This window comes from Ostrea edulis, chromosome 8, assembly GCF_947568905.1.
Source record: "Ostrea edulis chromosome 8, xbOstEdul1.1, whole genome shotgun sequence".
NCBI lineage: Eukaryota > Metazoa > Mollusca > Bivalvia > Ostreida > Ostreidae > Ostrea > Ostrea edulis.
Window position 1 is genome coordinate 48,009,905 of NC_079171.1, and position 27,079 is coordinate 48,036,983.

The window sequence follows — 27,079 nt, forward strand, 5'->3', positions numbered from 1 at the left end:
TGGTGAGGTGTTCGGAGACATTTGTGTTAGCATCCCAACACAGTTATAGCTCGTTATTATTTCTCTTCTTTCCTGAGAAATTTGTCCGCTCGATTGTATGAAATTGCTTCAACAGATCCACTTCAAACCTTGTGAACTGATAGGGGGTCATGGGGAGGGGTGCATTCTACTTTTTAAATGTTCAAAATGGCCGCCGTTTCAAGATGGCGGCGAAAAAAAACGTCAAAAACTCAAGGTTGTCGGATTTCAACCAAATTCTATTTCTAGGGTAATTTAGTGACCCCGAATCCATTTCCACCATCAATTTTTTTTTGAGCCGCCATTTTCAAAATGGCCGCCATATACCGAAATATTTCAAACTGTTAAAATCTCTACACCACTTGGGCTCTGGGGTCAACTGAGGGTCCACAGTTCTTTTTTAGCATCAGTATTTCCTTCCAATCAATTTTCAAATGTTTCAAAATGGCCGCCATTGAAGAAAATGGCGGCCAAAAATCAAGTCCGTCGGATTTCAACCAAATTCAGTTTCTAGAGTTCTTTGAGGATTCCTATTGCATATTTGGAATCAAAAAGCATTTCTGACATGGGGAGGTGTTCGGAGACATTTGTGTTGGCATCCCAACAGAGTTATAGCTCGTTATTATTATTTTTATTCTTTTTAGCTCACCTGAGCTAAAAGCTCAAGTGAGCTTTTCTGATCACCCGTATTCCGGCGTCCGTCCGTCTGTCCGTCCGTCTGCTCTGACATTTCTAAATTATGAGCTTAATATATTGTCCAGGCAGTACTTATGAGCTAAATTTTTTTATGAGCTTAGCACATAAAATTGAGAAAAAAATTCACAAATATCATTGTTATGAGCTTCACATGCTAAATAACAACGAAGTTAATTCAGCTCATAAACTTTGGATTTCGCCTCTATAGACTGCTACTTGGATTACTCCCCTTTGACCATGTCGGCCATCTTCAAAGCTCGGCCATCTTCGCGCCTTTTCGATATCGATGAACAGATTTTACGCGCAACTTCCGGTAATGGAGGAGCTGTAAATTGGGAATTGGTAGCATGAACAGGTAAGTGAAAATGTATGTAAACATAGAATGGTCCACATTTCATTTGATCTATTAGGCTCCCAATATTTGGATAGATTATAATTGCAGTCCAAGATGCATTATCCCATAATGCATCATTTTCCAAGAAGGATATGCTTAAAAATGGAGGATTACATGAAACACCTCATTTCTCAGGACATTTTATTAAGTTTGATCCTTAGTGTATTGCTTTTGATGTTAGTAGTGTTATTGTGTATTTTCAAAAAAACATGTGAAATGGAATCTGATGTTCAGGAGATGCAATGGAGAAAACGTTTATTAGGACATTTTCATTATTGTGAAGGAAATTTATCATGATGTTTGAACTCTGCCTCAAAAGTCAATCTGATACTGTCCTGATAATGTCATATGCACTTTATAATAACTATAAGTGTTCATATACTGTGAAAGATTATCTTAATTCAGAGTCTATGGAAATGGTAATAAAACGAGTATTAGAATTTCAATCAGTTGTGGAATTTGAGGATGTAATTCAATACTGCTGTCGCATGCAAATACATTATTGTTAAAGGTGAGTGTAACTTAATGAAACTTAATAGATAACAGGCTACCCTGTAGTTCTTTTGATTTTTGGTAGTACACATTTAATTTTTCAAAATTATCAAACCTTCACAGAAAATTGCAGTCATTAAAATTTAAAGAGCATGCCTGATTCATAACCCCTAAATGTTGGACTTGTAAAACTCGTGAATTTTAGACATATTTAGCTCATAACTTTAGATTGAAAGTAAAACAACAGTTTAACTGGCTTTGTAAAAAAAAAAAGAATTAAAGTCCAATCGTAGGAGTTTGAAGTCTTAAGGAAGATTTTAAAACCATTTTTACATGTTTTTGTTTGTTGTCCTGCAATATTGCATCTATTGTAAACTTTTGAGCATTTTCAGTGTCTTCTCTGAAACAATGTGTAGAACATCTTTGGGTAGATGGAAATATTGTGGTTTCTGCCTCCTTGAGCCCGAGGGTGTGGGGCCTAAATAAAAATATTGTATGTTTGCCCAAACGCGACTGACCCGGAAAAAAAACCCCGCCGAGTCAAATTCTTTTATTGCCGTTTTTCGGCATTTTTTTTTTCTTTCTATTTTTAATTGTCCGCGCCGTCACCGTATTCAATTTTAATGTGAAGTAATAACTTAACACTTGCGCTTGAAAGAAACCCGCGAAGTCTTTGCGAGACGCAGTTTATAATTTTATCTCTGTCATACTACATGTACGAAAACGTTAAATCTAGTAAACATGTGTTCAAAGATGGAAGACGGATTTTTCACGCTGTCTTCGTCCGTTGTGATAAAAATTGACAACAAAGTAAAGCCGACCGTGTCAAACAGACTATATCGGTTCAACAATAAGAAACATGGACTATACATATATACCGTATTTTGCCGAATATGATACGGACTTCTTTTCAAGAATTGTTGGGTGTGAGAAAGGGGTGCGTATTATAAATCATAATATAGGGTTTTGACCATTTTTTTTCCAGGTGGAACTCGATCGGCGGTTAAGATTCACTCGGAGACATAGCATTCATTGATACTGAACGCTTTTTCGCGTTGTTCGTCTATTTAGCAGCGAAAAATCTATCTCAAGAAAATTAGTTATTACTACAAGAACGTAAAATTGTAGAAAATATGACACTTACAATATGTAAGAAATCAAATTATTATGAAACAGCCAAATCAAAATTCATTGGATCTGAATATTCTTCACCTCGTATGCCACCTTCCTAGCATGTGTACACAATGCCTTGTCACGTGCTAAAATAAACGAAGTTAGATTGGAAAATGAATTGCCACTGAAAAGTTAGTTACTCTAAGGTTGATGAATATATTTTAATGAAATGTTAATGTGAAACTTTGAAATAACTTTTCTTGAGCAAAAGAAATGAGACGGCGACCAGCACGTGTTTTACGAAGCCATAGTTAGTGATGTTCCAATCATCAATTATAATCGAAAATCAGTCGATTGTTGGCACATTCTAAGCGCTCGATTATGAAAATTTTATTCCAATTAATCAGTTTTTTAGATTTTGATTTCTTGACGACTTGTTTTGTTTATCGTAATGGCGGCGCACATGGAAGCGAAAGGCATTGATCTAGATAGCCATACCCGGGGAATAAAACAAGTTCGCATGGTACTTGCATGTTCGTCGTCACAGGGCAGTGACATTCGAATTACTTTTGATTCAGACAAAAAAACTAAGGAATATCCATCAAATAGAATCTTGATACAAGCAAAGCCATGTTTGAAATATGTAAATAAAACCCGTTTTTAAAGGTAATTTTTACTCAGCACGTGCGTATTGTGTTTTCGATTGGTGAAAATAAATTTTTTTTGGTTCTTTTTTAATAATTTGAATTTCTTTCTTTATTTTTCTTTGCTGAATTTTAATTATGTCGGATCATCGTCAGTTAATGACATGCGACTTTGATATACGGGGATATAACTGAAGCAAACGATATCCGTTTTTTTGTTGTTGGTTTTTGTTGTTGTTTTTTTTGCCGCGTAGACCCTTCTAAAAGTCGTATTGGCTTTTAATATCTGTGCGTAATTAAAGATAGTAAAAAAAATAGCAAATACACACAGAAAAAATTCATTTACACTTTTTCTGACAGCAATAGAAACAACAAATATAAATGTACAAAATATTTATTTACACTTGTACAGTAGTTAAATGACTTCATTATAAAATTTCTAGTTGTCCGATTATAATCGATTATTAGTTAGTTACAGTGAACCAATCATCGGTTATGAAATTCTCACCGATTCCCATCACTAGCAATAGTTGAGTACGTGCACTACGCTTGTCATTTGATTTTGTCAGATACAGCCTCAGGGTGAAGAAATATCCGATAATTTTTTTTCACATTTTTTATTAAAGTGAAGGGAAAAAAATGCAGCATGAATTAGCACGCTGTCCGATTTCCATGAGTCGGTATACACTGTATTACATTTTCTTTTGCCGTACAAACGACTTGTATGGATACGATAAATACCCATCTTCATGAAACAAAATTCCAGAGTGTTGTGCTTGAATTTTTCATTTCTCTACCGTATCCATATTTTATAAGTTAACGAGAGGTTTGATATATCGCACCTAATGTACATCACTGGTGGTATGTTCATTACAATAAATTAAATGCTAGTTTAATATTTTGATTTTATTTTTACAACATCGACTATTTAAATGATTATAAGTTTCAACAAAGACATGCCCAGTCTGTTCAAACTTTAATGCTACAAATTCTCGTGCTTTGCTGAAATTAACACGATGATTACCCGGGATATTCAGCGAAGATTACAGCGATGTTGAAAGTCAAGATGACTGCATGTTGTCTCAAAAATATAGCTACCCGGTTTGCAAATTCTTATTCTTTTGTTTGTAATTAATTAATTCATTGAAAATCACTGCAAAGTATAAAGTTAAGATTACCGCTTGGTCAAAATTTTTGCTGCGTATTACACACACGAATTGCGTTTTTTCCCGAATTTTCAAGCCCAAAGTGTGTGTGTGTGGGTGGGGGGTGGGGGGGGGGGGTATTAAACACAACTGCGGCAAAATACGGTATATGATTTTTGACACTGTTAGAAGGATCTGACAATCGGAGAGAATCATGCATTGAACATTGAACTTTTTCCCCATATGTAATTCTGTGTTTCTGAGTTCTGTCATTGATATGATGTATTGTTTTACACAGTTTTAAAACTCAGTTTGAATGTTGAGTGTTTTTAATTCTAAAATCTTCAGTTTTGTTGGAGAGACATCTGTTGCTTGCATTATATTTGTACATATTCAGTTTCGAAAATCTGGCGCTCAAAAAAAAAAAAAAAAAAAAAAAAAAGAATTTGCCTACCTACCTACCCATACCCAATAATCATGAGTCGGATTTGGGCAAATTGAAATATTTTTAATGATGGCCCAGCTCATAATAATTGGATGAGTAATACTTCACTCACAATATTTGCAAATTAGACGAGTATCAAAATCAGTATATGTCCATTACTATTAGCTTAACTCGTGATATATGGACATTGTCATTATTTTCCCATGGTTCACTGGGAAACTGTGACTCCATTATGACCAAGAAGGATTGAGGAAAGTGGTTACTTTTTACAAGGAATTATGGATAACCATGATTTGCCTGTTGGTTTATTAATCATAATGTCTGCATTTGAATTCTCCGAGATATGTATTATGTGTGCAGATTGTGACTTTGATGTGCTGGAAATCTTTGTTGATGGACACAATGCTTTCTTTTTTTATGATATTCTTGAATTGCAAGCAACTGTCTCTTACTGCTCGGTGAAAGGGTTTGAATATAAGAAGTATGTTATTGAATTATAGAAGGTGAGATCTTTTTTTTTTTTATCAGCATTGAAGTTTTCTTATATTATGAAAAAAGTATTTTTTTTCCTTAAAATATTATATGGACAGTGTTTCCCCAGGCCGTTTTTGCATGGCGGGACCGCCATGAATTCACGATCTCCCGCCATGCATCACACATTGCCGCTATGCTTCCCGCTATGCATAAATCATGAATGATATAACATCTTAATACTAAGAAAAGACTTACTTAAATTGTGATCAGTTATAAATTAATTCATGGACAACTCAAATTACTAGAATCCTCGCGTCACATGTTTCACACCTGTGGTGAACTCGAGTGCGAATCACGACACGGGGTATGATGCAATAGCTGTCAATTTATGCTTATTACAATTTACTGGTGCATATTCAGCTTTCATTTTGGATAAAAACATTTATTACAGTGAAAAATAATCAATCGCTGTCGGATATTATACACCGTCAAAGTAATACACTTGTTAATGCACGTGTGGGTTTTTCCAACCATCACCGGTCGTTCTAAAAATAGCATAAACATTCGACATTAAAAATGATTTATTAGTATAATTCATGCGTTTGTAGCCATCTTTTAGCATATAAAGCAAGATTAAATTGAATATGTCCAATAAATATTCGTTTATCTACTCTGTGATCTGTCGGTAAATACTTTGACGAAGCGCACGTGCTATACAGTACACAATGACGTAATGCATTCGACAGCTATTTAGAACTATACCTGTAAATCGAAATGTTTTCTACAGAAAAAAAAATGAACACTCAAGTCAAGTTTACTTGCAATCCAATTTAAGCAAAACTTATTTTGAAAGTATAAAATTCAATAGAACATTTATAGTTATAATAATAATAGATCATAATGGAAAGTGAAGATAACGAACAGTGATCAATCTCTTAACTCCTATAAGCAATAATAGACCTGTAAGGTAAATTTCTTCTTGGAGTTTATAATGTTTTCACATACTTTGGAAAAATAAAATTTAAAAAAAAAAAATTATTCCCTACCTACCTACCCTAATTTTTTCTGGAATGTTAGCAGAAACTCAACTATTTTTATTTTTGGCCTAATGTGCACACTGTTGTTGTAATGATGACTGCAAATGTAGGGACACTTAGAAAATTGAAGTTAATAAAAGAAAGGGGAAATTCACTATTAAGTTTGTAGACCTAGACAGCATGCTTAATACAGCACATAAAAAAATAACTACGAAGGGTCTGAAGGAAAAAAACCTTGAAAATCATGGGTGATATTTATGATAATTTTTACTTAAAGGGTACCTGCAGTAGCATTTTATTTTTTAATATGCTGAATATCACGCTGAAATAAAACTGTAGAAAAACAAGATGTGAAGAAAAAATGCTCCAAAAAATTTCTTGAGTTTGTCATGAAATCGGTAATGATGCACCACAAACTTCACGTTGAGACCTCATCTATAAAATAGGATTGTGTGGAAACGAACTCTGGCTAAGAGCTAGGAGGTTCAAACCTGTGAACAATGCAAAATCATTAATACTAAAGTTTTGAAAATTCTATTTCAGGTTGAAAATGTTTCGATGGGCAAGAATTAAAGGTGTGCCCTGTCAAATGCGATGGCCAGTGAAATTACTATCTGAGGATGACTGTAACATAAAAGTTTATTGCTTGTCAGATGATGCTATGTGAGTATTCATTATTTAGTACAAGCAGAATTTAAGAGTACTTGGTATGATTAATAAGTAAATAATGGTAAATAATATTTTAGATTGTAACCATTTCTATATTATATTAACATAATACTTGTTTCCAAGTTCGATTTTTATCAAAAAGTTAAAACATACTTTGTTTTGACTTGATTCAGGCAAAATCAGCAGGCATTGCACCATCATAATTATTATGTCCTGCCATGAAATGGTTGGGGCATATAAAGTATATATCATCAGCTTTTTAATATTTTTCTATTATTAACTTACCAACCTATATATAGTTTTTCAATAGAAAAAAAAATGCATAATCGAATAAATTTAAAAAAGAAAACCTCTGAAGTATTAATTGGATTTGGATTTCTCATACTTGTGATTAATGGTAATTAAGATGAACATTGCAATTAATAGGCAATTAATATGACATGTCACTCTGTAGATTTTCTCTAAAGAGAGATGATGTGGAGCTATTTCAAAATAACACAGAATGGGAAGAAAAGGCCAAAAGTATATGATTCATACAATTTAGCTTCTTTCCTTTTTTCTTCTTAGTTTATTTTTGCTTGTGTTGACAACAGAATGCTGTTTAGGGTTCATGCTCGTGGTCTTAACCAATATTTTAAAACTGAAATAAAAAGCGCTGGGTGGGACATTTTGATAGGGGCGGGCAAGAATGGGAATCTAAAAATTAATTTTATGTGGCCTAACAATTACTTTGGCAAGAAACTGAATTAAAAGCAAGTCATTTTTTTGTCATGGTGATAATTTGTTAGAGTTTTCTTTCCAAACTGGCATGAACTCTATCTCAGCTGTTTACATGCATGATGAATTTAACATTGGGCAGAAAAGTTCATACTTTGATCAAGTTCAAGTACAAACTTTAGTTTCTATTTTATTGCCACAAACTAATTTAGGGCTGAAACGATTCACCGAAATATCGATACTGTTCAATATAAACGCTCGATTCAATGTTCGATTCATTGCCTCGATTTTCAGTTCGATATGTTTATTACAAACGGGTTCAGTAAAATATATTAGGCTCAGCCTGTACTTATTATTTTAACCTGCATGAGGGACAAAATAGCATTCAATAACGTTCAGACTGTTGTTTGCCTTGAGTCTGACGAAAATAATAATGATCTTTATCAGTTTAAACTACAGAGCCAACAGGCACCTTACCGTTTGGCAGTTTGGAAACATTTTGCTTTGAAAATTATGGTTGTGAATCTTGGTAATTAAATTTTTCTTCAATGTTATTATTGGTTTCTTCTGTAAATTGTATTGAAAGTATTGAATCGTGGCTTTAGTATTGCAATATGTATCGTATCGTGAATTAAGGGCCGGGGGCGTATCGTTTCAGCCCTACAAACTATGTGGATCTATTTTCTTTACTAGTCGAGCCTACCAACTTGTTGGTTTGCCGACTCCCGACTCGATGTTTAATCTTTGGGTCGGTAGGTAGGGAAATTTTTTTTCCCCAAAATTTGTGCCAAAATTAAATAGAAAAAAGGTGTGCAAACAACTGGATTTCAACAAAAAAAATTATGCTTAGATTAATTGTTAATAAAAATATCTCGAGTCAGGTACTTTTTTGTCAGTCGGTCAGGAGAGGGCAAACAAACAATTTTTTAAAGATGGCCTTGACTGTAATTTTAAAACATTCATTGATTAGGCCTGAATAAATAAATAGTGTGTTTCCGGTTCCCCAACCATCCCTAATTTATTTATCGGTACATTAGCAAAAAAAAAAAAAAGTTATATTTTCATACACCACTGTTCCACTGAAAATATAGTCCCAACTAGATTTCAAACTTGGTAAACTCTTTCTATGCCAAGTTGTACAATTGTAAGATGAAAAGAAAAATATTATGTTTTATATTCCTAACATCTCAGTATAATGGACATCTGTATAATTTAATATTTTAATTAATCAGAAACCGGATAAGACTTGCAAGACAAATTTTTTACATGATAATACTCATCAATGGGCCCTTTACTAAAATGACTGGGTAAAAGGTCCATGCCCATGTGCAAATCTGGGGCAGTATTGAAAACGTTTATTTCTACTGAAATGGACAAGATACAAAAGGACGTCAATGTAATTGTTAACGTAAATACCTCCAAGATGAACAACACGCCTGGCCTAATTTTTGATGCTCTTCTACAATTATGAATTTCAGGTTGTCTTGCAAGAAAGAAAAAGACCCTACAGTGCTTTTTGGACGATCTAAAGTGGGCTAAAGGTAATCAAAATAACCAGATGATCTTTTTTAGACTCGCATCTCTTTTATTGGTGCTATTTATTAGCCATCATGTCAGTTAATCTGGCAACACTTTTTAGCAATTTTAAGTCACCTGAATCACTCAGGTGACCTTTTGCGATCCATGTTTGTTCCTGTCGTCTATTAACATTTGATCATTTTCAACTTCTTCTCAAATACTATTGAGCCAATCTTGACCAAATTTGGTATTTAGCACCTGTAGGGTGAGGGGAACATAAATTATAAATTTCATGACCCCCACCCATAAGGGACCTTAAATTTTGGGTAAAAATTGTAAAAATTTATGCATTTTATAAAAATCTTCTTCTCTACTCTAAGGCATGTAACAAACAAAGTACATAGTAATGATTCGCAAGGGGTCCTCTACCAAAATTGTAAATTTCATTACCCCAGGTCAGGGGTTCTGGTGCAAGGGCATGGCTTTATTGATCAGAAAGGGAAAATGCATCAATTCTTTAAAAAATCTTCTTCTCTCTTACCAGGCATATAGCAAACAATCTGAGTATATATTAGTAATAACAAGCAATTTTTAAAGTAAATGATATGCAATTGATATGTAGGCATAGTCTCCTGAAGGGGGGTCATCTGGATGATCCTTATACCAATGATATGAAAATCTTGAAATTGTTTAGATACATTCCCTTAAGCTATACAGTTGGACTTCAGATATCTGGATGCCATTTATCTGGATGCTTCAGTTTCCGGTCTATTTTATTTGGGAATGGAATTTTTAAATGATATTTTGTCTTGTTTATCTGGAATTCTGCGTTCCAGATCCGGGCGGTAAATTTAAACAGTCAGTGTACACTAGACTTCTTGTCTAAGCTGATCATGAGTGTTAATTGTTGTAAAATCATCTAGCATTTTAAAAAATACTATTTTGAGACACGCTGATACAAGTGATAAAGCGATAGAATTTTTTCTTTTTTTTTTTTGACCATGGCATTATAAACTGCTATTACTCTACTGGCTTATTCTATGATGCGCAGTAGTGCATCATTGTCAATATGCCATCAGAGCAATTGCTGTTCATTTTGACTTGCATCTATGGAGTTACAAACAAATCTGGTAGTTACAAGGAATATAGAGCAAAAGTGCAATAGGTATGGTCATCTGGTCATGATTTCATAGGTAGAAAATTGTTGAAGGAAGACATCTACAGATTTTGGGATCATTCAATCCAAGGTTAAGATTAATGGTGTCTGTTAGCTGTTCGAGCAGCACTGTTGGGCTTTAGATGACTTTTTGTCAGTTTTAAAGAAAAAAGTATCTTTAAATCAAATGATAATGAATTAATGTCACTCCTCATCAAAATTTGATAACTCTTAAATCCAGGAATTATTTGTGAATGTCATATATTTCAGCTTTTATGGTAGTCTAATAGTGTTACTATTGCATGTTACTAATCATCAGTGAGTTTTGCTAAGTGATATAACAGAGAACCCATATCCTTCATGTTTAAAGTTCGTGAGTTTCACACTTTAGTCTGCCATTTAAAAGTTTTGTACACAAGTCTCCTCTTTTCCTATATTTTCCATTACAACTCGGCTGGCTAAAAATTCTATAACTTTAAAAAAAATAACTTGATACTATAGTAAAATTTCTTTTAATTTTAATTTATATGTATAAAAAAACTGGCAACACCTTTTAGGAAGATAACAGCACTTAAAAATTCAGTGTGCAGAAGATCGGACAATCTTGAGCACTTTAGTTATTGGCAGTTTCATAGCTTTATTTTTATGCATCCATTCAGTTGTATTTTCAATGTCTACAAATGTTTAGATTATTTTTTGTAGAAAGTCAGGATGGTGCACTTAAGAAGGGACATGCACCTAAGAGGAAAGGAAAACAGAGAGGTTACAAGGTAACTTATGTTATTATAAAGAGGCAGTAAATAGTCCATACTTTGAGCTAAGATTGTCCATCAATTATGAGGCAAATAAGTGATCCATACTTTGAGAGCTACTAGATTGTCCATCAATTATGAGGCAGATAAAAAGTCCAATAAGTCCAGACTGAGAGCTAAGATTTTTAATCAATTAGGAGGCAGATAAATAGTCAATTCTTTAAGAGCTAAGATTGTCCACCAATTAGAAGGCAGTTAAATAGTCCATACTTTGGGCACAAAGGTTGTCCAGCGATTAAGAGGCAAATGAAAAATCTGTACTTGAGAGTGAAAATTGTCCATTAATTAGGAGACAGTTAAATAGTCCATACTTTGGGAGCTAAGATTGTCCATCAATTATGAGGAAGAAAAATAGTCCATTCTTTAGGAGTTAAGTTCGTCCACTAATTAGGAGGCAGTTAAATAGTCCAGACTTTGGGAGCTAAGATTGTCCATCAATTATGAGGAAGAAAAATAGTCCATTCTTTAGGAGTTAAGTTTGTCCACTAATTAGGAGGCAGTTTTTAAATCGAGGCAGACTACTGACAAAGAAGTTGATGGTCAGGGGTTTCAACAGTCTGGCGTGTTTCATACCGATTGTTAGACCGTTCTTGGCACACTGATTTTGACTACGGATAACTCCATTTACCTGATCAAGAGATAGGGCTCACGGAGGGTGTGACCGGTCGACGGGGGATGCTTACTCCTCCTAGGCACCTGATCCCACCTCTGGTGTGTCCAGGGGTCCGTGTTTGCCCAACTCTCTATTTTGTATTGCTTATAGGAGTTATGGGGTCGGTCGCTGTTCGTTATCTTCACCTTTCATAAATGACATCAAAGTTGATTTTCAAAAATGATATTTCATTGAATGGTATTGATATGCCTATTGAGATAAGTTTAAACCAACTTTTATTAGTGTGTGCAAAAAATATTTGCAACAATGCGAGACCTCTTTGGCATGAATATCAGTAGTCGTGGACAGACAACTTTTGCAAGTAAAAATAGATGCACAATGAATAAACATCATGAAACCTAAATCGTAAATTTGTGGTCCCGGACTACTTTGATGCTTGTGGTCCACAAAATTACTTTGTTACTAATAAAGTTGGTTTATTTATATAATTGTCCCAGTCCTATACCTAAATGTGGATTTTCTTTTCTTGAAAATTAAAGAATGTGACATATACTAACTCAAGCATGCTAATGATACCTCATAACAATCATTGATATTAACTCTTAATACTTTCTAATGCTTGTTCACAAGTAATTCTGCCTCGCATGAATTTCATGTGAAATTCGTGTGAAAAGAGCACTCACATGAATTTTACGTGAGAACGTTTCATGCGAAATTCACATGAAGTGATTTTCATGTTTACATATATATGTAGATATGATTTTGTGATATGTTGCACACAAAAAAATCATGTGAAATTCATGCGAGAAAATTTCATATAAAATTCATGTGAAGTGTATTTCATGTGAAAATCATGTAATTGCTCTCTTCACATGAAATCCACATGAGGCACAATTGGCTATGACACTCCCCTACCATTGAAACCGTGGGGAGTACAGGTTTTATCTCGGTCTGTATGTCAGTCAGTCTGTCCCCACTTGGTTTTCCTCACTTTTTTGTTATGGTTTTGAGAACTGATTTGAAACTTGCTGTGTAGTTTCAAGGAGATAGTGGACATGTGTTGCTTATGCAACTCAAACTAATCGATAAATACAATATTTACCAATGCAAATTGCATTCTTTCATGTAAGAAGTTAGTGGTAAATGGTCATTTATAATTTTGCTCATATATCCACTTTTCTTATATTTTCAATTACAGCTCAGCTGGGAAAGACTACTATAACTTTGCAAAAACACCTAGATACCATAGCAACATTTTATTTTGATTTTAATTGATATATAAAGTGTATAAATGTTCTAATTCATCTTATATCAGAAAACTAATTCAACTCTAATACATAATTTGAATGATTAAAGAAATAAAAAATCAACATAGAAAGGTACATGTACATTTTTGCTTTATTAGAGTAGGCAAAGTTGAAACTGTTAGAACTCAATGTTTTTACTATAGCGGTATGTTGTTTCAGTATGATAAACAATTTATTGCATGAATATTTGGGAGATATGAAGATTTATTCCCCCAGAAAAATCATATTTCCCTCGGGCGATGCCTTTGGGAAATAAGAATTTTCTTGGGGGATTAAATCTTCATATCTCCCGAATATTCATGCTATAAATGTATATTGTCTAACAAATGAAATTTATTTTAATCATTCAAAATTTGGGAGTAACATTTTAGGTGTTTACTTTTCAGGATGATTGCCTACTCATTAATGACACTCCACTATATGAGAATAACCAAAAGAGCAATGCAGAAGTTCAGAGACCAAAAAAAAGGAGAATACACAAAGGTCACGAGGTGAGAAAAAGACACAGAGTTAAGAAATAGAAGAAAAGTTTCTTATACATTTTTTGTCGAAAAAGAATTTAAGTTTACAAAGAAATCTTTCTGAGGATGAATTTTAGTACATGTATTTTCAATAATAATTGGGAGCAGTGGATGGAGTCTGAAGGTCAGAAGAAGAGTATCTGTTCAGAGAGTATTGATGACACTCCACTAAAAGAGAATAACCAAAATAGTCATGCACCTGCAGAAGCTCAAAGACCGGAGAAAAAATGGATACACAAAGGTCGCAAGGTAAAAAAAAGACACAGAGTTAAGAAACAGAGGAAAAGTTTTTGTGCATTTATTGTCTAAAAAAAGAACAAGAAATCCTTCGTATGATGAATTTTAGTATTTTCAAATAATAATTAGGAGCAGTGGATGGAATCTGAAGGTCAGAAGAAGAGTATCTGTTCAGAGAGTATTGATGACACTCCACTAAAAGAGAATGACCACATTAGCCATACAAAGGCTCAAAGACCAAAGAAAAGAAGGATGAATAAAGGTCACAAGGTAAGAAAAAGGTGCAGCATTTGAGTTTCTCATACATTTATTGTCTACAAAAGTTTAAGTTGAACCTACAAATCCTTCTGAGGATTAATTTTAATATTTTCAAATTATGATAAGGAGCATTGGATCGAGTATGCAGATCCGCAGATGAGTTATATAATTGGTGGTCAGGAGGAGAACTGCCCAGAGAGTAACAGAGACTGTCCAGAAAGTAACGAAGGTCAGCAGAACTGTCCAGAGAGTGACCGAGATTGTCCAGAAATGGATGGATGTCAGCAGAAATGTCCAGAGAGTGACAGAGATAGTCCAGAACTAGACGGAGGTCAGCAGAACGGTCCAAAGAGTGACCGAGACTGTCCAGAACTAGATGGAGGTCAACAGAACTGTCCAGAGAGTGACGGAGATTGTCCAGAACTAGAGGGAGGTCAACAGAACTGTCAAGAGAGTGACGGAGACTGTCCAGAACTAGACGGATGTCAACAGAACGGTCCAGAGAGTGACCGAGACTGTCCAGAACTAGAGGGAGGTCAGCAGAACTGTCCAGAGAGTGACCGAGACTGTCCAGAACTAGACGGAGGTCAACAGAACTGTCCAGAGAGTGACCGAGACTGTCCAGAACTAGATGGAGGTCAACAGAACTGTCAAGAGAGTGACGGAGACTGTCCAGAACTAGACGGATGTCAACAGAACGGTCCAGAGAGTGACCGAGACTGTCCAGAACTAGAGGGAGGTCAGCAGAACTGTCCAGAGAGTGACCGAGACTGTCCAGAACTAGACGGAGGTCAACAGAACTGTCCAGAGAGTGACCGAGACTGTGCAGAACTAGAGGGAAGTCAGCAGAACTGTCCAGAGAGTGACCGAGACTGTCCAGAACTAGACGGAGGTCAACAGAACTGTCCAGAGAGTGACCGAGACTGTCCAGAACTAGATGGAGGTCAACAGAACTGTCAAGAGAGTGACGGAGACTGTCCAGAACTAGACGGATGTCAACAGAACGGTCCAGAGAGTGACCGAGACTGTCCAGAACTAGAGGGAGGTCAGCAGAACTGTCCAGAGAGTGACCGAGACTGTCCAGAACTAGACGGAGGTCAACAGAACTGTCCAGAGAGTGACCGAGATCTTTTAGAAATTTACGGAGGTCAGCAGTTGAAGGCCGACAGCGACTTTGAGGATTTTGATGATTTCAATGATCCTGACTATATTGTAGAAAGCGAAGGAACTGATGGAAGTGACAGTGACTCAATCACTGATGTTGAAAATGTTGAAAAAGTCGTAAAGTCACAGAATCATGTTGCAGGATTAAAAAAGAACATTACTAGAACAGATGATGGATATTTGAATATAGACAACTTTCCAGACAGTGCTTCAGGATTGGACAAGAACTGTATTGGATCAGATGACCAACCAGGCAAGAGAGGATCTGATTGTGTATCCGTTTTGGAAAAGAAAATCACTACATCAGAAGATGGTTATTTAAACTTGGACGACCCACCATGCAAGAGAGAACTTGATGAAAATGATTGTCTGTTTGATAAAAAGTTTCCAAATGTTTTCATTAAGGGATTAAAAAAAGAGAATGCAAACTCCAAGCACAATAGGGTATATGATTGTGTGCATGCATGTTTTTACTGTCATGAAATATTCACCAACATACAAAGTCATCTTGAACGTAGACATTTAAACCATGACAAGGTGAAAGCCATTAAAGAGCTGAAAGACTGTAAGATGAAGGACACGAATCAGGAGAAAATTAAAGAGTTGGAGAGAAGGCTGACTTCAGATATGAAATTGCTACGAAACTTGGGTGATCACCTTCATAACATGAAAGTACTGAGACATAAAGAAGGTGAGCTTCTTTTGCCTAGGAGAAGAACTGTCACATTTAATCTTGAGGAGTACGGTCCATGCCCTAGTTGTAAAGAATGGATGATACTGAATTCATCTATAACTAACCATCAGAAAACATGTCCAGTGAGAAGTGAAGACTACCACAAAGGTTACACAATGATACAAGTAGGAATCATAACAGGGAAAGTAAAACCTACAGGATCCAAAAGGATTGTTAAAGAAGTGTTCCCTTCAATGAAAAAGGACAAAATTGCAGAGATTTGTATGGCCGATCCACTCATTCTTGCATTAGGAGATGTTTGGTTTATGAAAAACATTGACAATAAAAGAAAAAGAAAATACTACGCAAGTTTTCATATGAGGTTGGCAGCCCGCCTCCTATTGGCATTCAGAAATTCAGTGGAAAGAATGGACAGTTCAATGAGTGAAATGTTAAGTCCAGGCAACTTTGACAAAGTAACAGAAATAGCGCTTCAAATTTGCAATGATAATGAAGATGGTGAACTCCAGCATCCAAGCACAGCTGTCAAAACAGGTTTCGATCTCATGAGAATGGCATCTTTAAAAGTAGGAATTTCCATTAAAACACAAGACAAAGTAATGAGGAAAGAGGGAGAAGAATTCATGTTTCTCATGAGTAAGGAATGGAGTTTCAAAGTTAACAAGATTGCAAGATCTACTTTGTCAGAGCGAATGTTTAATAGGAAAAAAGAGCTCCCTCACCCTGAAGACATAGTCAAGTTATCTTCTTACTTAGTGGAAAACTTGGAATCTCTAGATTTAACTTACACTGCTGTCAGTGGCTTGATGTTCAGACGCATTGTCATGTTAGTGGAAGCACGTCTTCTGTTATACAACCGCAGGAGACCGGGAGAACTAGAAGCTCTGAGGTAAGACAAGTTCCATATAATTGAATTTATGTTTTTAACAAAAAATTAGGCTTTTAAGTCTATGATGTCAATCTTATTTTTATGGCTCCATCTTGCAAGAGCATTATATGTTACTGTACAGGTAAGGTTGGTAGACTACATGCAAAATTTTTTGTTTCTCTTTTTAGCCTGCAGTGTTACAGAAATAGATCAAAAGGAGTCACAGAAACCGATCTTTCTCTCAGAGAAAAGTTAACAAAATTGGAAAAGGAAATGCTAGAAAATCAAGAGTTAGTTGAAATCCGTGGAAAGGTGAGCATCTTGGAGACAATATATTTAATATTTGTTAAGATACAAGTACATGTAAGTATTTAGATTCACAACCTGAAACCTGTGTTACTGTGATAATGTTAAATCATTAAAACTAGTTAAATGATAAGTGGGATATTTTAAAGTATTTGGCAGTACTGCAAGTCTTATTATCTCTTTGTGCAACTTGTTGAGAAGTGGATATAGCATCGCTATGTGTATGAAAGTGTGTGGGTATACTAGTGTACAAAAACTTGTGAGTATGATTGAAAGAAAGCCTTACTACCTAGAATCATCAAACTGTGCGTACTTCTTAAGCATTGTAGTAAGTCAAATCCAATTCATTTCCAAAGTTATCGGTGAATATTTCTCAATATATCCAATATTATCCAGTTGATACGACTTGCTTCTTATGTGCAAGTTAACAATACAAAACAATATATGAACCAGTTAACTTTGCTAAATGTATTGACATTCAAGGAAAGACCAAATTTTACAGTATATCTGGTGAAAGGTGAGCTAACTCTGTGAGTGTGTGTATTGCAACACATTGGAAAAACATTTCCTGTTGCGAGGGGATCCTCCGCTTGTTAATTTTAGTTTGAATTTTAATACCATTTCAAAGAATTTTTAAAAAATTGAAAACAAGAAATCAATTTTTAGTGAAATGTTTAGGTTTTCATTTTATTGTGTCTCTGGCAAGTGATATTGACCTATGTAGTGAATACCATACAATTTTATTGAGCTTTTTAGTGAGAAGATGTAGCCAATTTTCCGTGATTCAGAAAAATTAAATAGTTTGTCTCTTTTTGTCAGAATGGGACCAGAGTACCGGTCATATGTCCGAAGGAGGTCATCCCTAGCATGAAATATCTTGCAAATGAAGAAGTACGCAAAAAGGCTGGTATAAAAGAGGGAAATCCTTTTCTCTTTGCAAATACTGGTAAGATGTCATAAAACATGTTTAAATGCAATTCATTTTGATTGAGGATATTAAAAAACTAGTTCTTGAAAGAGCTGAAATCAATCAATTTAATTAAAATTAAATCCTTTACATTCCCATATTTTGATATGTTGCTGTGAGGATCTAACAACATCCCGTACAGGGTCACCTCAGAGCGACCTTTCAATTAGCCAATAAAATTGCTGCTGCCGAAATCTTGGCTGGTAGTTCGGACGTGTTTCTTATTCACAGACTGACCTAAAAGCCCGAGGTGTGTCGTGTAGTAAACAAATCCAGGCGAGGTGCATGCTATATAGAAACGTGTCAATGGTAGTTTGTTTTTGTTGTTCGCATGAAAGAATGGCCTATTAAACGGACTTGATGCACAGTTTTAGCAAGAAAAACTTCAATCAACATAAAACAGACAGTAGGGCATCATACTTTTAAGAGGTGAAGCCGTAGAACTTTTTTTAGACTTGTGTATGGAAGCTCGAATCTAATTGGCTAGAATTTGTATGTATATTCATACTTGAAAGGTCGCTCTGAGGTGACCCCATATGGAATGTTGTTAGATCCTCACAGTGACATATCAAAATACGAGAGCGTGAAGGATCCAATTTTAATTAGATTGGAAATCAATTGGCCAAAAGAAAAAGTAGTTGCTGTTAAATATCACAATTTTGGTGAGCTATGTCAACAAACAGGATGTATATTTTTATATTCTCATATAACTTTCTTGTTTGTATATCATCATAGTGTGTGCATGAGTAATGTTTGAATTTTTTACTCTGTGACTAAGTATAAGCAGATTTTTCATGGATTTTTTTTTTATTTTCTCAAAGTAGCTACTGCTGTGGGTATTTGTTTCATGAAGTGTATTGTTTTAAGGTGTTGATAACAGTTTGGTTAATTTTGCAATTTTTATGTGTTTAACAGCTGAAGATGTTGTGCGGGCTGGGAACAGTCTGGAGGAACTCCGAACAGAGTGTCCATCACTTAAATTTCCTGACAGAATCTATGCAACTAACCTAAGAAAATATTGTGCTACTATTGCCCAAGTAAGTTTTTATTTGCTTCATACTGGCCTATTGTGCTTTGTTGTGGACTGTTGGTTGTCTCTAAGAGCAATTTATGATTTGATCTTCTTTGACATAACCAGGTAAAGAATTAGGTTAGCAGGGAATAGCAGCAAAAATAAAATTCAGAATTTTGTCATTCTGTTGCCAATGAGCAAGGATACTTTTATTAAAATTGTGAAGTTGTGAAAATCTACTTTTTAGTCTTTATACCTAAACATTTTATGTACTGTTTAAGGAACATTATTATACCTCTAATGATTTTTAGTCGAGTTGCAACAAAGTTGAACTCGGTTCCTTATATAAATATAGATTGTTAAATGTGGATAATTCCCTAAAAATCGCTAGGAATGGACTACTGTAAAATGAGAATATTTAGCGCACTATTTATTTTAGCTCCTTTAACGCAGACGTACGATTGCACTAAATTAAGTTGTGTGCTAAAATCTAAAAATACTAAAGTATGACCAGGTGGTATCGTTGCGCTAAAATAAGTTTGCGCCAAAAGGTTTTCATTGCTGATTGCGCTAAAATATGTTTGCACCTCAATGATGTACTTTAACTGTATACTAATACATGTATTTCCATAAATATGAACACTCTAAACTCCTAATTGGGGGAATGATACCCCTAGCACCTCACTGATTCACTTATGAAATAGTAAAATTTTGGTCTTATTTTCAGTTTAAATCTTTTTACTCCTTATATATTCTCTCTTTTTAGCTCACCTGAGCCAAAGGCTCAAGTGAGCTTTTCTGATCAAAATTTGTTTGTTGTCTGTCGGCGTCGGCGCTGTAAACTTTTCACATTTTCATCTTCTTCTCCAAAACCACTGGGTCAATTTCAACCAAACTTGGCACAAAGCATCCTTAGGTAAAGGGATTTCAAGTTTGTTCAAATGAAGGGTCATGCCCCTTTCAAAGGGGAGATAATCACAGAAATACAAAAATAGGGTGGGGTCATTTAAAAATCTTCTTCTCAAGAACCACTGGGCCAGAAGAGCTGAGATTTACATGAAAGCTTCCTGACTTAGTGCAAATTTAAGATTGTTCAAATCATGGCCCCCGGGGGTAGGTTGCCAAACAATAGGGGATCAAAGTTTTACATGGGAATAAATAGAGAAAATCTTCTCAAGAACCACTAGGCTAGAAGAGCTGAAATTTACATGGAAGCTTCCTGACATAGTGCAGATTCAAGTTTGTTAAAATCATGGCCCCTGGGGGTAGGATGGGGCCACAATAGGGGATCAACGTTTTACATGGGAATAAATAGGGAAAATCTTCTTCTCCAGAACCACTTGGCCAGAAGAGCTGAAATTTACATGAAAGCTTCCTTACATAGTGCAGATTCAAGTTTGTTAAAATCATAGCCCCCGGGGGTAGGATGGGGCCACAATAGGGGATCAAAGTTTTACATGGGATTAAATAGGGAAAATCTTTAAATATATATGTCTCAAGAACCAATGGGCCAGAAGAGCTGAGATTTACATGAAAGCTTCCTGACGTAGTGCAGATTCAAGTTTGTTCAAATCATGGCCCCCGGGGATAGGTTGGGGCCACAATAGGGGATCAAAGTTTTACATACAAATATATAATGAAAATCTTTTAAAACTTGGACCAGAAGAGTTTATATTTACATGAAAGCTTCCTGACATAGTGCAGATTTACGTTTGTTAAAACCATGGCCCCCAGGGGTAGGGTGGGGCCACAATACGGGATCACAGATTTACATGGGAATATATAGGGAAAATCTTTAAAATCTTCTTCTCAAGAACCAATGAGCCAGAAAAGTTTACATTTACATGAAAGCTTCCTGATATAATGCGGATTCAAATTTGTTCAAACCATGGCCCCCAGGGGTAGGGTTGGGCCACAATAGGGGATCAAAGTTTTACATAGAAATATATAGGGGATATCTTTAAAAATCTTCTTAAGGTATTCAATGTACATGAATAATGAAAGGATAATGAACACTTTTGAAGGATTTAAATCAACATAAATGTTTATTGTTAAATAATGATGAAAGTGAAGTAGATGAAATTCACATGACTGATAAATGATAAGAAGCTGACCTTTTTTTCACTTGAGACTTTTTTGAAGAGTTATCTGCCCTTGTAAAAATAAGATAAATCTAATTTTCTGAAAATGTTTGTGGTAAATGATTAATTTTATTTCATATTTTCATAAAGAGAAAGTGTATGTAACTTTCTACCAAGAGAATTGTATGAAAATATAATTTCTTTTTAAAATATTGTAATAAAACATGCTTTTCCCATAGACTTCAATGTTAAATTCTAGGTGAAATAAATCAAGCAGTAAACAAAATTTTGAAAATTCCTATGGTGGATTATTTCTATTTGATGAACCCTTCAAAATGATACCATAATTACAAAAATCCCACTTTCCATTTATTAGATATGAAATATGGTCGTTATACATTGAATACCTTAAGAACCATTGGGCCAGAGAAGTTTACATTTACTTAAAAGCTTCCTGACATAGTGCAGATTCAAGTTTGTTAACATCACGGCCCCCGGAGGTAGGGTGGGGCCACAATAGGGGATCAAGTTTTACATACAAATATATAGTGAAAATCTTCTCAAGAACCACTGGGCCAGAAAATTTTACATTTACATGAAAGTTTTCTGACATAGTGCAGATTCAAGATTGTAAAAATCATGCCCCCTGGGGGTAGGTTGGGGCCATAATAGGGATCAAAGTTTTACATGCGAATATGTAGGGAAAATCTTTAAATATGGGCCAAGGTGACTCAGGTGAGCGATGTGGCCCATGGGCCTTTTGTTACAGTTACATGTAGCAATTCAGGGACACAATCCTCTTAACTGATGGACACTTACAGCTCCTAATCTTACCATATAATAGATGGACACATTTAACTCTTTATTTGTAGACTACCTATTTCCTACTTATTGATAGACACTTTTAGCTTGTAATCTTTATAATCGACACAGTTAACTCTTGCAATTTCCTGGTGGTAAGAAGCTTAAGTTGCATTTTGTGGTAATTTGTTGTTTTAAAATGATGATTATTTTAAAATGTGTATTGTACTTTGTCATTATTAGGTTATTGGGCTCAAGGATCATGAACTTAAGTACTTGTGTAGACACATGGGACACACAATGCAAGTTCATGAACTACATTATCGCAGCACATCAGGTCTAATAGAAAGACTTGAAATTGCCAAACTTATGGTTATGCAGGAATGTAATGTAGTTGGGAAGTTCCATGGGAAAAGTTTAAAAGATATTACTTTTGAAGGCAAGTACATGTACCTTGTAGACTTTTCTGTGAGAATTAAGCAAAACTGATTATTATGTATACTTATAAATGAAGAATTTTTTTAATAAACTAGGAAATGTTTGTACCAGAGTTACTGCTTGCACCTTTAATATTGCATCACATTTGAGATGATGTCCGTAAACTATAATTGATTTTTACTGATCAGCAATTATTGTGAAATCAATTTAAAACCTACTTTCATTTACGATAAACTACCCTGAAATAGCACGTTTTGGGGGATCTAAGTCATTAGGAGTTTTTATGAAAATGGCAGCAAAAAATAATATAATATTAAATAAATCCGTTAATAGTCAATATATTAATAGGAAATTGATTTAAGGTATATATAGGAATTAGGATGTGATAATTGTTAATTAAATAAAATGCAACAATTCGTTTCTTCAATCTGCGATTTTAGTTTTGATGGAAATTTCCAGAAGATGCTCAAGTAGCCAGGCCTTCAAGCGGCCCTATATTTTCTATAATTCCTATAAAATCCCTATATATTTGATAACCCCCTATAATCCCTATATGTTTGCATGAAAATGGCATTTTCCCTATATTAGCCCTATAAATTCCAATAAATTTGTGGAAAATTAATTTTTTCTTTTCTTTTTTGGCTCGCTACGCTCACTTAGGACAATGTAGTTATCCTAACATGTTCACCCCCCAAAAAATGTATTGGATTAAAATTATTAAATTTGCAATTGGTCTGTGTCCTCCCTCGTGAGTTAACAATTGAACATTTTTAACTTCTTGATAACTAACATTCCAATTCTTTTCAAATTTGGTATGAAGCATCTTTGGGACAAAGCAGACATAAATTGTAGATTTCAGGACTCCTACACCCCTGGGGCATTAGGGGTGGGGCAAAAACTGCCAATAAGTGACCAGTTTTCAAAAATCTTCTTCTCTAGAACCGCACATGTATAAGAAAAACTAAATGCATAGTGATATAGAGCAGGAAGTCTTCTACCAAAATTGTAAATTTCAAGATCCCCGGGGTAGAGGTTCTGACTCCAGGGCGGAGCCAAACTTGATATATAGTATTTATGTGTAAAAAGAATTTTAAAAGAAGACATCTTCTTTAATGCTATTGATACTAAATTGAAGCTAAACAGATACATGTATTTAGAATGACCAGGTAGCCCTTTACCAAAATTGTAAATTTGATGATCCCAGGGGTAGGGGTTTTAGTATTAGGGTGGGGCCAAAATGGTCAGTGATTAAATTTCTTAACAACTGAACAGTGTGATTTCCCGCGCTTGCGAGGGTATTCATTTAGTCTCAATTAAAATTTTGATATTTCTGTTTCTGTAATTTTCAATCCTTCTTTTTCAGACATTCTTGATAATGAAGACATTGTCCTCGGAGAAGGAGAAGCCCATAGAGAAGAAGAAGCTCCTTCAGTAGAAGGTACTAGGAAGATTTGAAATATATTTTTTTAAGTCACCTCAAGGCTGCAATTCTCTGAGAGCAGGTTTAAGCATTTATTTATATTTAATTTTTTTTTTACCAGATACAGGTCTAGCTCTTGATGACATGGCACTAAACACGTTGAACATTGAAGAGGATGTATTAGTAACGAGAAAGAAACCTAAGAAGAGTAAGTCGTATAATTGAGAAGAGAATTACTCAGATGACCTATTCAATCATTCGTCTTCTGTCATTGTGCGTTACCATTTGAACACTATTAACTTCTTCTCAAATACTGCTTATATTACCTGGATAATAGTTACAAATTAACAAAAAAGGGAGTAAGTCAAGTCAACATGTACATGTTAACAACACATTCCTTGTACCATGTGCACAATGATTGAATTAGAACTGAGTTGCCACCCCTAAACCATATATATTCTTACTGCTCATGTCAAGATGCATTGATTCTTATGTCAGGCAAGTACCCCGGGATCATCCCCTACACCCTAATTATTTAATTGGTCAAATATCTTGAAAAAAAAACTTTAATCCCCACCCCTAACTACGGTATATATTTTCTTGCTGCTCATGTCAAGATGCATTGAGTATTCTGTTGGCCAAGTGCCAAGTTGCAGATTAGTTCAGATTAAATTTACTGGTGGAAAAAGATTCATGGAGATTTTAAATGAAGTACATGTACATTGTAAGCGAATGTTGTCATTTTAAAACAACTTAAATGCATTAAAAATATCATTACCATTTAGGTACAAGAAAGGCATGGACTAAAGAGGAAGAAGAAGAAATGAGAAAATATTTTGAGGAATACTTTGATGGTAAAAAGAAGAAAACTTGCCCAAGTAGAGCGGAGTGCCAAAGAGCAATTGAATTAAGCAGAAAAAATGGAGGATGCATTCACTTAAGAAATTGGGAGACCATAAAAAAGAAAGTAAATAATTTTCTCTGCAGCTTTGGCAAGAAGAAGTGAATTCTGAAAGGAAAAGTCATACAAAAGGCCAGGACAGATTTTTTTCCAGCATACTTACACTGTATACTTAGGCTAGTGACATAAAAAAAATCTGAACAGATAAACTCATTCAGATTAATAATCAATAATGACAAATACACAGGATGTAAGCTGTAAGTGAAAGGACATAGTTTTCATCATGATTGTCTTGCATTCTTCTATTTCATTTTGTGTTCAACTCAGTTACAAAGAAATTGTACAAGAATTTTTCATAAACTTAACACAAAGGTTCCAGTTAGTGAGACCAGATCTATAGTGTATTAAATATTTTTTTTAAAGATTCTTTTTATTACATTATTACTGACAGCAGTTTTTGCATTCATATTTATTGGACAGTTTTATTCAAAGAGTAAATGAAATAATTCATGGTTGGGGGAGTTAAATGACATTGTTCTTCCTCTTATAGTTACCTTGCTTGTCCTGTTTTGTGTTTCAACTTATTTTTGAAATACTATGATTATTTCTGAAATAAGAATTATATCTTTATAGAGAAAGCATTTTAACTGTGCTAACTTGGGCTTGACCTTTGACTTAGCAATTCCTGATTGGATTTTTTAAGTCAATTTTTGAAAGCAGTTATCAATTTTGGATCCATATAACCAAGTTTTGTTTGTATCCACATTGTTAAGAGCATTCTAACCATACACATTGTTACTAAACTTTGAACATTTTTAAATTCCCTGAAAATACTAAGCCAATCTTGACTAGATTTGGTTTAACATCTGTAAGGAAAGGTCAACATTCATGACCCCCACCTCCCAGGCGCTTAGATTTTTGATAAAAGCTGTAAATTGTCTTCAAAAACATCCCCCTTTACTCCTGAGTATTTAGCAGAAAAACTAAGTTAATTGATATGATGAACAAGGAGGCCTCTTCCCATGACCCCTGGGCCCTTTGCTGAAAATGCCTTAAATCTTTGAAATTCCTCTTCTCTACTCCTGTGCATCTTTCCTGCTAAATTAGGCACATGGTTGTGACGGGCTAGGAGGCCTCTGGTTCTGGTGTAAGGATGTGGATCTATTACTTGTAAATAAATAGTGAAAATGCATCAATTTTTTTAAGATTATGGCATGGTGGTTGTTGCAATTGGGTAGGGCTCTTTTGATCATCATTTACATGTATGGTGAAAATTCATACTTTTAAAATCGGTGTATTCTTTAGTTGATTCTGTGTCAAGAGAAATTGATAGGAGTACTGGACACTATTGAACTGATAAAAGATGCGTCATCTACCTCCGCCTCCTCCCCAGTCCCAAGTTATTTTTATGAACATGAATGGTCAAGAGATTTGATTACTATTCAGATCGCCCATCGTAACTCTTTCTTTTTTTTTATCCATGTGTTGCAACCAATTAAATGAGGTCTAAGATTGTGCCCTATTGGGTTGTTCCCAGCCCCCACCCACCCATCCAAATTTTGACAAAAGTCTTGGATCCTTGGTTATCATACAAGTCTCTTTTCTGAGCCAAAAATCATCCTGCATCTGATTATTTTACTTTGTTATATATTGAATCTATGGATCCTTCAAAAGTTAATATATTGCCATGTACATGTTGTTTGAGTTTGACCCTCTGAACCATGGCTTGACCAACTGTTCACTGTAAAACTTTGACATAGCAAGGTTATGGTATGTCAGATATTTTCTAGAACATATTCATCTTTGTTTGACTGTAATTCAGATCAGAATTTAGATACAACAGAGATTTGAAACTTAAAAGTAACGGCCGTTTTAAAAAGAAACTTTTGTTACATGCTTTTTTTGCGATTGTAGAGATTATTATCGCTTTCTTAAATTGATTGAATAAAGACATTTGATTAAATAATGATTCGTTTCTTCATTTTATGAAATAGCCTTACTGTATTGTCTGCAGATAGGAAAGGAAATAGAATTTAAGTATCACTTGCCTATGGGAATGATGACACCATTGTAGCAACCATTAATGATATAAAATCCACTAATGATAAAATTTGCATTAACAGATGCATTTGCGTTCGTTAATGCAAAAAATATATCATTA

At 34.8% G+C, this 27,079-nt stretch overlaps 1 protein-coding gene across 1 annotated transcript; it reads left to right on the plus strand.

Moving 5' to 3' along the window:
* Positions 1 to 817: 817 nt before the first annotated feature.
* On the plus strand, positions 818 to 25,260 carry LOC130049136 (uncharacterized). Its single transcript, XM_056146330.1, has 14 exons — positions 818 to 7,121; positions 9,323 to 9,385; positions 11,221 to 11,288; positions 13,637 to 13,741; positions 13,880 to 14,020; positions 14,138 to 14,278; positions 14,393 to 17,013; positions 17,181 to 17,304; positions 18,118 to 18,244; positions 19,181 to 19,302; positions 22,403 to 22,598; positions 23,961 to 24,035; positions 24,139 to 24,225; positions 24,803 to 25,260. Exons 1-14 carry the CDS (start codon positions 7,112 to 7,114, stop codon positions 25,021 to 25,023), a joined length of 4,101 nt encoding a protein of 1,366 aa, XP_056002305.1. The 5' UTR covers positions 818 to 7,111; the 3' UTR covers positions 25,024 to 25,260.
* The last annotated feature ends 1,819 nt before the right edge of the window (positions 25,261 to 27,079 follow it).